General features: G+C 43.4%; 1 protein-coding gene across 1 annotated transcript; it reads right to left on the reverse strand.

The window, feature by feature from the left end:
- Window positions 1-1,338: 1,338 nt before the first annotated feature.
- obst-A (obstructor-A) lies at window positions 1,339-7,698 on the reverse strand. The gene is made up of 5 exons (XM_071690306.1): window positions 7,552-7,698; window positions 5,205-5,411; window positions 3,218-3,424; window positions 2,166-2,379; window positions 1,339-2,025 (listed from the first exon to the last, which is right to left on the reverse strand). The coding sequence occupies exons 1-5, from the start codon at window positions 7,580-7,582 to the stop codon at window positions 1,971-1,973; spliced, it is 714 nt and encodes a 237-aa protein (XP_071546407.1). The 5' UTR covers window positions 7,583-7,698; the 3' UTR covers window positions 1,339-1,970.
- Between the last annotated feature and the right edge of the window lie 4,700 nt (window positions 7,699-12,398).

Genomic DNA, 12,398 nt, shown 5'->3' on the forward strand with positions numbered 1-12,398 from the left:
GCTATAAGACACAGGGTTAAGTGGAGGCTATAAGACACAGGGTTAAGTGGAGGCTATAAGACTCGGGGTTAGGTGGAGGCTATAAGACTCGGAATGGATGTTTTTGATATCTTATTTCATCTCAGGAATTTATTTACAGGAGCAATATTTTCACTGTTTAAAATCAAAAGGAACTATTCACATTTGAGGAATTAGATGAAAAAGTACTTTAGATGAAGAAGGATTACTTAAGATGAAGATAATTACTTTAGATGAAGAGTGATTACTTTCGATGAGTAAGATCTACTTTAGACGAAGAAGGTTTACTTTATACGATGATTGATGGTTTACTGTAGGTGAAGGAGAATTACCTTAGATGAAGAAGAATTATCTTAGAAAATGATTACTCTAGGTGAAGAAGAATTACCTTAGATAGAAAATGATTACTTTAGATGAAGAAGAACTACCTTAGTTATGGAAAAGATTATCGTAGAAGAAGAAGGATTACTTTAGGTGAAAAAGCATTACTTAATAAGAAGGAGGATCACTTTAGATGAAGAAGAACTACCTTAGTTATGGAAAAGATTATCGTAGAAGAAGAAGGATTACTTTAGGTGAAAAAGCATTACTTAATAAGAAGGAGGATCACTTTAGATGAAGAAGAATTACCGTAGATGAAGCAGTTTTACTTTAGATGAGGAAGAATCACTTTACGTGAAGATGGAAGACTTATTTCTTTTGTTATCCACTGTAGAGATGAATTACCTCTCACCATCATCCATGAACAGCAGTTGAAGTGACCAGATCCCAGAAATCAAAGTTGACAAGTATCGCACGCATGAATATGCCACCAAGGAGGCAGCGTCAGCGTTTTGTGGCGATAGATAACAGTGACTTCCATCAGAGCATTGTAGAATGACTTCAGGGAGAACAATGTACAATGCCTTCAGTCAGAACAATGAAGAATAACTTTGGGTTCACTGTATGTGACACTCTGTTTTCTTTTCTTTTTCTTTTTTTTTTGTGTGTGTTCTATTGAAATATGAGAAATTCTCACCACCAATTTTTTGTGTGTGTTCTATTGAAATATGAGAAATTCTCACCACCAATTTTTTGTGTGTGTTCTATTGAAATATGAGAAATTCTCACCACCAATTTTTGGGTAAGTTTGTGCAGACCTGCTGTGTTCGAAGATACAGAGAGAGAGAGAGAGAGAGAGAGAGAGAGAGAGAGAGAGAGAGAGAGAGAGAGAGAGAGAGAGAGAGAGAGAGACTGAAGGAGGACTGGTGTTTCTGTAAAGAACGCAACGTATTGCCTAATGTGCACGGTAAACAGGGGGGGTGAAGCAAACTACACACATAACGACATTATAAATCTTTTTTATTTGTGAGCACGCAACAAGTGTTGATGTGCATTTATAAATAACAATAGGAGAAGGAATTCAAACTGGTAGGGTGAGTCCGAAAATTATATAAAAAAAAAAAATGAAGGAAATCAAAGAAGAAAGATGAAGAGTGGGCATGTAAGAGAAAGATAATATCAAGATACACATTCAATATAAAAAAAGATAAAAGCTGTAAGAGGCAAACGCTGCTCTTGCAGTAAGCAAAAAATTAACCGAATACTGTACATCAGAAAGTGCCAATCGACACACTGAGACAAATTTACAAAGAAAAAAAAAAGAAATTCAGGTTAAGACTAGAACCATGAAAATTTATGATTACCTAATATGATATAAAGGTTAAATGCAAATCTTTCTTGTCTCTTCTTTCTATATACATATTTCCTTATATTTTTTTTTTCTAATGTCTTAGATTTTGTATTTATACACATACGTAATTATTCTTCAAGGATGTTGCTCGCGTCGGGGGAAGCTAGGAAGTGGACACGAGAATGTCTTACAGATACCGGGCTACTAGTGACACTCGCTTCCCTAATCACACATAGGGAGGGGGAAACAAAAAAGGTTCATATCTGAACAGCTTCAGTGATTAGAAGTTGCCACCACCTGATGTCCGAGAGAGGGAGTCTCCGTAGTAGTTCTCACTGTAAGTAAGGGGCGCGTTTTAGAATACAAGAACGGGAGAGGATCATCGAAGATTACCAAACCCCCAACGATATACAATATTAGTTTCAGATAAAGTGCTCTATATCATAATTTCACCAAACGAGGGAATTCAACTCACCATCCGGGTACGTTCTCAGGGGCGTCGCATACCAGAGTCTGATCGTTATATACTTGACCCTCACTGCAACCCGACAATGTTGGGTATTTTCCATCTTGGCACACGTAGAAGGATCGGCAATCGTCCTGCTTAGGGTAGCGTGGATGGTCTAATTCCTGGCCGTTGGTGTGTACTTGGGTGGCATTAGGGCAGGAAAATCCATCAGGGAGAACCACTACGGGAATAAGAAGAGTCGTGAAAGGAAACCGTGGAATGTCTTCGGTGAGGAAGGAGTAGAGCGAAGGCTTTACACTGGAAAAATGAGAGAGTTGTGGTTCCGAATGAGTGATCGTCTGCGAATGCTACAGAGGTGAGGATCTACAGCCACATAGTGAGAGCCAGAAGGACTACAGACATGGTGGTATTGCAGAGAAGTGCAGTGAGGGGAAGTCTCATCACTTTTCCATGAAATAAACCACCTTCTAAATCCATAGACACTTCATAACAAGGAGATACGGGATGCCATTTTTTTCCCCCCCAAAGAGAGGAAGAATATTAGGACGAAGATCAGGTTCTGTTTGTGTAAAAACTTACAACTCTCTTGAAATAGATGGATGAAATATGCTAAGAAGACTTGGTATGAAAGACGTCATAAATAACCTGTTCCCAAAAGGCCCTCGGGGATATGTCCACAAAGAAGATATAGTACATAGAGCAGGCAAATATGACGCGTGTGTCGAACAAGGAACGTCTTACAAGCAGGAGGAACAAAGATATTTTCAGAATGCCTGAATCATCATATATCATAAAGATGAGTCATTTTTCTCATAACATACGAGAGAGAGAGAGAGAGAGAGAGAGAGAGAGAGAGAGAGAGAGAGAGAGAGAGAGAGAGAGAGAGAGAGAGAGAAGAGCCTTAGCCATAAAGGACACTTGGAAAAGCAAAGAATATCATACCACAGCTGAAAAAAAAGAGAGAGACAAAGAAGATTTTTTTTTTTTTGCGTCATTTTCTCACAACGTGTGATGTGAGATGGTCGTGTAGAGGAGGAGCCAGAAATAGATTGACTTACCAGGCCTTGCAATGCAGCCGGAGCGGATGTTGGTATGTTCCCACTGGCATGTGCCGGTGAACTCGTCGAAGACTAGACCAGAGCCGCACCTCAGGGTGTTCACCTCGCCTTCGACGCACTGGTAGTAATCCACGCAGTTGGAAGGATCCTCGTGCTCAAACAGACCATACTGGCGGGGACACTCGATGCCAGATGGATTTGGAGGCTCTGTGATAATGAGAGAGAGGCATATATAGACATTATATATATATATATATATATATATATATATATATATATATATATATATATATATATATATATATATATATATATATAGTTAGTTAGTTAGTTACGAGAGAATGAAATGTTGTTCGATTGTGGATCCAATACGAAGGAGAGGAAAGTTGGAGAATTGGCATTGAGCAGATCATACACATGAGAAGGATTCAGCAAATGGGGGGTTAGGAGGGGGGGGGGGGTGTCATCTTGAGAAGGTTTCAGCAATGAGGGAGGGTTCAGCACCGTTCATTTTCAGAGGCGTTCGACGCGGAGGCGAGATCGAGATGGATTCGGAGGGCTGATGTTAACCTTGAGAGAGAGAGAGAGAGAGAGAGAGAGAGAGAGAGAGAGAGAGAGAGAGAGAGAGAGAGAGAGAGAGAGAGAGAGAGAGAGAGAGAAATATGCTTCGACATGAGGTTTGTCCAGATTTCCCTCTCGTTAAAACACAGTCCTCTTGGTTTGGGAAGAAGATAAACCACAGCACAGATGAAGATGCAAAAGCTGCACCCCAATCCCCTCCCTCCCTCCCTCCCTCCCTCACTCCCTCCCTCCCTCCCTCCCTCACTTGGCTTACTACAACCCGAGATCTTCAACTACAACACCCCCCTCCTTCCCCCCTTCTCCAACAGCAACCCCCCCCCCCTCTACAATTGTAACTCCCCATTTACAACTGTACCCTCCCATCTCCGATGGAATTCTAACCGTAAACGCAATAATATTCATCCTATTGAACTAAGTGATATATATAATTTCTTTCCATAATAGACTTTTTTTATGTATTACATACTTCATTGTCGTTTCCTGCTTTAGCAAAGTAGCGCCAGGAACAGACAAGGATAGGCAGCATCCACTCACATCCATTCTCTAGCTGTCCCACAGACTTTTCCATAGTTTACCCTGACACTTCACGTGATTTAACTCAGTCCATTGACAGCACGTCGACCCCAGTATACCACCACCGTTCCAAGTCACTCTATTTCGTGCACGTCTTTCATCCTCCTGTATTTTCAGGACCCAAGCGCTCAAAATCCTTTTCACTCTATCCTTCCATCTCCAGTTTGGTCTCCCCGTTCTCGTTGTTCCCTTCCACTTCTGACACATATATCCACTTTTGTCATCCTTGGTTTTAATCTGTTCTTAACTCCAAATTTTTTTATCCCTTTATTTTTTTGGTCCCTTTTTCTCTGATTTTCTTTTCGATGCAAAATGTTATAACCTCAGAGGATTAATCTTGATATGCTTACATCCCTGAGTGTTTTTCGTGTATAAGATTATCTTGGAAAAGTACCACATTTCATATTTGATTGAGACGTGACTGATTTTTAGATTGACAGAATTTCATGAATGAATAAACTTATTAATCAAAGGATGTACCAATTTTGTATTTTGATCATATTGTTTACGATAATCACATTCTTCTCTTGAACAGCATTTATTTGGGATGAAGCAAATCATTATAATCATCGTCATCATCGTCATCATCATCATCATCATCATCATCATCATCTTTTACACAACACACGCATCACACAGCAGCTAAACATAACCATCCTGTGCCAGCAATGGCACACTTGAGCTCGCACATCCGACTTGTTCCCAGTAATGGCACACCCAAAATCAATGATAAGAACCCGTGCCAAGCTTGCCCTTGGCAAAACTTTACACACACACACACACACACACACACACACACACACACACTGGACGTGAGACATGTTATACTTACGGAGGATGGAGCCTTCGGGACAATCGACCATGAATGGATAGTCACAGAATTCGACTTTAGGAGCCTTGCTTGTGTCGAACACCAGACCGTCAGCGCACATCTTCTCCGTCGCTACGCCTCTATAGCAGTCGTAATATTTGTCGCATTGTTGAGTATCACGGTAAAATCCATCGTTTTCAGGACAATTGTACTGAGCAGCGGCGATGCCTGTGGTGGGAGAGGAAGAGAGTTCAAATAACTTTTCATCTACGTGGCTAATAGTCTTCGTCAATTCACCTTTCACTCCATGTGGTTGTGCCAGGACAGACTTCATGTGTTCTGTGGCAACATTGTGGCCCCTCGATACTGAGGAGCTCCATTGTGACCCCTCCATGCCCAGTGGTACCGCTGTGACCCCTCCATGCCCAGTGGTACCGCTGTGACCCCTCCATGCCCAGTGGCACCACTTTGACCCCTTGATACTTAGTAGCATCACTATGACCTCTCCATATTCAGTGGTTCACCCCACCTTGTAATCTGTCTGTCCCCCCACGTCTGTCCTTCGCTTATCTGTTCATCAATCTCTACGAACCTGCTGCTTCATATATGTAATTTCATTTCCAATTACCAGCACTCCATTTTCTACCTGGTTTCCTGGTGTACCTGGTTTCACAACTATAAGCATACATACATCCTTGCCTACACATACATATTATATCAACAGATATATCCCTGCCTACATACATATATATATTATACCTACACATACATCCCATGCGCAAATATACACACACACAAACATTACACCCTGTAAGTCATGAAGCTAAACCTTTAGAAAGTTGTGGATCAAGGGAATCTAATGTTCTCTGTATGTAACACTAAACCCTATAGTTACAAAGAAAGAGGGTTGATTATATGTATAAAATCCTTGGGAACACAGCCACACATATCGCTCATCAATGTCTTTATAAGATCTGTATCGGTGAGACGAACTAATGTCATTCAAGTTGATTATTTAGACTCAAGTCACTCAGTCACATTACATATTAACTTAGGTCAATCGCATTTTAAGAAGGTAGGACTAATTGCATTTGTAACGTGAGATGACGCTCTTTCTACAGAATGCAGCAAAACTGTACATTCGCTGATTAGAATAAAGACTAGAAATTGAATGAAGATAATTTAGATGATTTATGTAGTCACCAAAAGCGAATTCAATTGGATATATATATACATATATATATATATATATATATATATATATATATATATATATATATATATATATATATATATATATATATATGAATATATATATATTCAACTAAAGCTATTGTCTCAGAAACTCCCTGTGAAATCAAGCAGGAAATGAGTCAACCACACCTCCAACTCGCCTTCACTTTTCAGTCACCGTTTTCTCTGAAAATAACGGGACTCGGGCAACCACAGCTCGACCCTGACACGGAGGCGAAGCTGACACAAAAGTGGACATTCATTTCTGAAGGCCAGATGATCTCATTTGTATGATTAACTGTTAGCATTTCATACTTCCACTGTGAACCCAACGAAATCCTTCGCGACTTTGGATACGACAGGGAGAAACAGTAGCCTAACTTAACTTATGGCAAATCACCTAACCTAACTTAAGGTTAATCTTGAAGTTGACTGGTTGGTTGTGGCATCCACGCCTACGGTGGTGGATGTCTGGTTTATTAGTATCGGTTGGTGTGAGTGGGTATCGAACAGTAAGTGGTACGCATTGAGCGACTGAGGGTGGGTCTCTCGCGGCTTTGTGTGTCAATTGGCTATCAGTGGTGAGGTGCTGAGTGGCGCTAGTGGCACATGTCGAACGACTGGTGGAGAATCGAGTGGCCTGGTGTGAGAGTGTCGAGCAAACGGCTGTAGGGGTCGAGTAAACTAAAGATGGACGTCGATAAGTAAGACTGAAATGCACTGACGACCACAATATTTGAAACATTCTTCTCTTGTGTGATCAGTGTTGTAATAGATGTCTTTAAAAGATTTACTTCAGAGTTAAAGCAATATAAAACACCCGCAACGGTTCAGCAATATATATATATATATATATATATATATATATATATATATATATATATATATATATATATATATATATATATATTTCTCGGTTCACTGCAAATAAACATTTCACATGTTGAACGTATGGGTTCTATATGCACTAAACGCCCAGAATAGGGAAGCCTCATAGAGCCGAGTTGTTCCTTGATGTAACAAACTATCAACTGTTGGCACTGGGGTGGTGTCGCGTCGGTTCCTAAAGTGCCAGCTGGCTCCTAGACAGATGGCTTCTTGTTGTTCGCACAATACCAAAAGGAGAGCCACTCACCGACGAGGAGGAGGATGGCCAACTTGTACATGGTGCCGGAGGTGAGTTGAGACTGCCGAACCACCGCACTGCCCCTCCTATTTATTCTCTCACTTTCCCGTGGTGTTACCCCCGGTCACCTTCCCCCCGCGTCCCCCCCTCCCCCGCCATTGCACCCCCCTTTTACTCCCTCCTCCCCTCCCACCACACACACACACACACACACACACACACAACCTCCTGATCCAGCCAACCTTCTCTCGATGGCTGGACATGGCCAATGGACCAAGGGGCGTGTGTTCGTGCGTGTGTGCGTTTATGTGTGTGAGTGAGTTCGTTAGTTGGTGAGACCTGCTCCTCCATGCTGGTTCGCACCCTTGCAGCCTATGTGTCGGCCACTTGTCTCTCGTGTAGCACGTGGCCCCCACACGCATCCTAAAGCTGTCTCATATCCTTAAATTACAAACTACTCCGTCCGTCAGCACAAAGCTACTGCTCCATCCCGTAATCTTGAGAACCCTGAACTTATCTGTTCTAATGCCCGTTGGAATTGTCTTAGAAAATCCTCCAACGTAGGATTCTTATTTCATTTACGTTCAGTTAAATCATCGTTCGTCCCTCCCTCCTAGTTGTAGGTGGATAATCAACAGGGTTGTGCTTTCAATGAACCGTACAGTGTGTTGCTTTCGGGTTGCTTCATTGATCCGCTCACAGCAACACACACAAACACACAGAAAGGAACATTCGTAGTGATTCGTGAAGGAGAACACATCTCCCTCCCAAGTCCCTGTCTGAACCAGAACCTCCGTACGTGTAGGGACGGACTGGAGCTTGGTTACCATGGAACATAATCCATAGGTGGGTTTGACACCGAGAGGTTTACTGGTTTGATCCGGGTCACTAGGTGATCGTTTCTGCGACTCACGTCCGTAATCGCCGCGGTGTTCATTGTTGGAAATCTCGGGCGTTATTGCGTAAAAGTGTGACATATTCTCGTTCCCTGCAAGACAAAAGATATACGATTTGCTCAGCAGGATGTCTGCAAGGTGCTCCCGGCTTGTTCCTGGCTGCCTCCTGAGACAGAAGCTTCGGATCCTCACTTGCACATCTCGAACTCACAAGCAGGAGCGATGGTGGTCAGCGGTAACTACCACACTGGCAATGGTGAAGAGCAAAACAGTCATTAGCTGGGTGACGGACCTTTCTGATGACATGGATAAATTCGCTGAATTCCTCTATGATTATGGACAGTGGAGTGTGTGTGTGTGTGTGTGTGTGTGTGTGTGTGTGTGATACCAAACTACCTTTCCGGAACTCATGAGGGCAGACAGAACCTGCGCCTGGACAAAAGCTTCATCTTTACGTAGCAGAGAATGATGACCTCATACCTGCGTCATTGTCTGGCTACGTCATGGATGGTCGTTAGTCTCTCACCTCGTAGCCCTGAAAGACCAAGAGAGGGAGCCATCTGTTCCCGGACGACTTTCAAGAGACCAGCAGCGCCGGTGCCCGGCTCAAACGCTTGCACTTTCAAGCTGATATGATCTATCGCTCGGCCTCTGAACCGGGTCACATGGATTCCACGGCTTACCTTCGCCCTGTGTGTGTGTGTGTGTGTGTGTGTGTGTGTCATACTGACTCCGCGAGCGTTTCATACTGCTCACGAAAGCATGAGCATGTTAACGATGGTGTACGAAAGTAACGCCCTGTGTTATTTCTATTGATCCTTTTCGTGATCTACGCACGAATGCCTGGTGTAGTGGTTAGCGTTGCTGACCATAAGTTGGCAAGGGCCAGCCAGAGATTTGACGCACATGGGTTCGAATCTTCGTTGTGACAGTTGGCCTTCACCCAGCCCAGGTGTTCATCCTCTTGGGGCTGATCGATAAGTGGCTATCTGGCTTAGGATGAGATGCGACTATGTGTGTTCATACATTCATAGGAAGAAAGACATTGGTACATATATACAAGGTCAATGGACGGGGCAACACTTGTGTAAACCTCTCTCCCCGTAAGAGACAAGTACAAATCACACACACACACACACACACAACATATGGGGCACCACGAGTACAGAAGTTCCTCCCCGAAAATATAGATAGGTAGTCACACACATACACAAAAAGAGAGTCGTCCAGTGTCGTCCCAGCGGTCGTTTCTTGGTCAGTCTGTCTATCAGTTCGTTGAGCATGTCATTCTGCTGTTGTCGTCTTTGGCCTCCATGTTGGTCGTTCTTGCTTTAGAGGTTCCTTCAACTGGTCTTTTTTTTTTTTCAGAGTGTCGTCTTGGTAGAGGCATTCTGGTCGGCTGGAGAAGAAGTATTCGACCCCTCAGGCAGTAATAATTCCTTCACACTACATTTTGATAATGTTGAATATCTCAAGTTTATTGTTAGTATGACGACGAAAAATTGTTGAATGATTAACTCCTTCATGCATGACAAACTTAATGATCTGATCTTGTTTCTTTTTCGTATATAAATATATATTTCTTTTTTTAAGTTTAACGAATGTTTGGATGGCTATGACAAGGTGGTTGGTTGTGGTGGTTGGTTGTGGTGGTTGGTTGTGGTGGTTGGTTGTGGTGGTTGGTTGTGGTGGTTGGTTGTGGTGGTTGACTGCAGTTTGTGTTTATTCTGGTTGATTATTGGAATCGGTTGTTGTGGTTGTATTGACGGACTGCGATGGTTGTTTCTTAATGCTTGTTGTAGTTACTGTTATTGCATGTAGTGGCTAGATATGAGAATGGTTGTGATGGTGAGCTGTGCAGGGTATGTTATGGTGGAGTGGAGTGAAGAGAAGCAATGATTTTGGTGTGATGGTTGACCGCAGGTAAACAAACAACTGTTTACTTCTTGGTTGGTTGAGGTAGGTGGGTGTGTGCTGATTATAACCCATCATTATCTGGGGAGGAACATCCACCTTCGGATGATCTGTAGAAAACTATGACTTGGTTGTGGCCACTATGGAGGTTGTGGCCACTATGGAGGTTGTGGCCACTATGGAACACATATCAGAACACTTCGTCATCCGTGATCACTTAAACAAAAGTAAAATACTTCGTAGAAAATGAATATATCTCGTCAAATGCAAATCATTTAGCATGAAACGTTACAATTATGAGAAAAATGAATTAAAATCTTGGATCAAACTTTACAGCACATGTAGCAGTGGTCAGTGTGACCAGAACCTGGCCTTTCTGTCACGGAGGGTTAACACTTGTTGACACAGTTGACTGCCTTGGTGACACATCATCTCATCCTTCTCTGTCATGGGGTGACTGTCATGCGTCCGGGAACGGTAAGTGTGGGTTCTCTGTTACTCTCTCTCTCTCTCTCTCTCTCTCTCTCTCTCTCTCTCTCTCTCTCTCTCTCTCTCTCTCTCTCTCTCTCTCTTACCACGTCTTTCACTCTCTCTGTGCTACTTCGTCTCTCTGTCCGTCCTGTATACGTGTCATTTTAATCTACCTCGTCGCGCGACCCACTCAGAACTAGCGAACGAGACTTAGTTGCTGTGGTCCACCACACTTTGAGTGGTATGACCCGGTTTCTGTTCCCCCTCGGTCGCTGCTTCTGTGAATGGTCGGCCCCTCCGTTCATCCTATCTACTAACGCTTCTGTGTCTGTCTATTCCCGAGCTTCATCTGTCTGATTTCAATCAGCATCTTTGCTGAGAGAGAGAGAGAGAGAGAGAGAGAGAGAGAGAGAGAGAGAGAGAGAGAGAGAGAGAGAGAGAGAGAGAGAGAGTTATCATCGCCTACTGATAACAAAACGTTCCCTGAGAAGCCCCCATCAGCTATGATGGTGACGCACATCTCTGCTCATCCCTCTCTGTGACGCACATCTCTGCTCATCCCTCTCTGTGACGCACATCTCTGCTCATCCTTCTCTGTGACGCACATCTCTGCTCATCCCTCTCTGTGACGCACATCTCTGCTCATCCCTCTCTGTGACGCACATCTCTTGGTATCCTTCATTGTACTGGACATCTCTGCGTATTCTGCCCCTGTGACGCATATCTTTGCTCATCCTTCCTTCATCCTGGCAGATATATTTTTGACATTTGCTTGTGACTGTAAGAATTATGGTTGTGACATTACGCCATTCTATGCGATACTATCATTTGTGTGTGTGTGTGTGTGTGTGTGTGTGTGTGTGTGTGTGTCCTTTAGCAATTAGGATCTCCTTAGCTTATAAGATGTTCCCGTTTACAATCCATTTGGCTGACGCGGAAGCCAAGTGAAGAACCAAGCAATGCGCTGGGTTCTTCATTAAGGGAAGACGTGGGACCTCAACACAGGGCAAGGACACCCTGTACTTCCTCTCTCCCTCAGGTCCCACCCTGCAGGACTGTGGTGGGCGTGGTCAACGTGACCAGACCACGCCCCGTACTCGAGGGTCATGGCGGGCATGGTCAACGTGGGCAGACCACACCCAGCCCTTGCCTTGTAAGGACCCTTAATCAACTAGACCCTTGACTATTCAGACCCCTTTTCCTACCATCTCAATAGCGTCAGTACACGCTTGGTTCGTGAATGTAGAGAGCAATTATCTATTCATGTATTCATCTATCTATTTGTCTCATACGTAAAAGTGATAGAAGTGAATTCCGTGACTTCACTGATATTTCCTTTGAGGGAGCAAGGTGAAGGTCTTGGTCCAGTGACTTCGAAGGGATGAGGTGCGATGAGGTGTCACTTGACCTGGGAGGAAGGCTGATGTCGCCTCCCATTGGTGGAATTGAACGCCGAGGGTATGACGTGGCGTTTTGTGACTGGTGCGTCACGGGGCTATATCTGGCGTCTTGCTTCACTGGTAACGACTTTTGTTTCAAGGAAGAGACAAGACATGCGACAACTTGCCTTTATTT

This window comes from Panulirus ornatus, chromosome 48 (assembly GCF_036320965.1).
Source record: "Panulirus ornatus isolate Po-2019 chromosome 48, ASM3632096v1, whole genome shotgun sequence".
In the NCBI taxonomy this organism is placed as follows: Eukaryota; Metazoa; Arthropoda; class Malacostraca; order Decapoda; family Palinuridae; genus Panulirus; species Panulirus ornatus.

Bases quoted from the DNA above. Each gene is read 5' to 3' on its own strand.
- obst-A (XM_071690306.1), bottom strand. From the start codon at position 7,582: ATGTACAAGTTGGCCATCCTCCTCCTCGTCG. The intron at 3,425-5,204 runs GTAAGTATAACA...TCATTATCACAG, and splicing joins TCCCGAAGGCTCCATCCTCC to AGCCTCCAAATCCATCTGGC. The intron at 2,380-3,217 runs GTAAGTCAATCT...TTATTCCCGTAG, and splicing joins CGGCTGCATTGCAAGGCCTG to TGGTTCTCCCTGATGGATTT.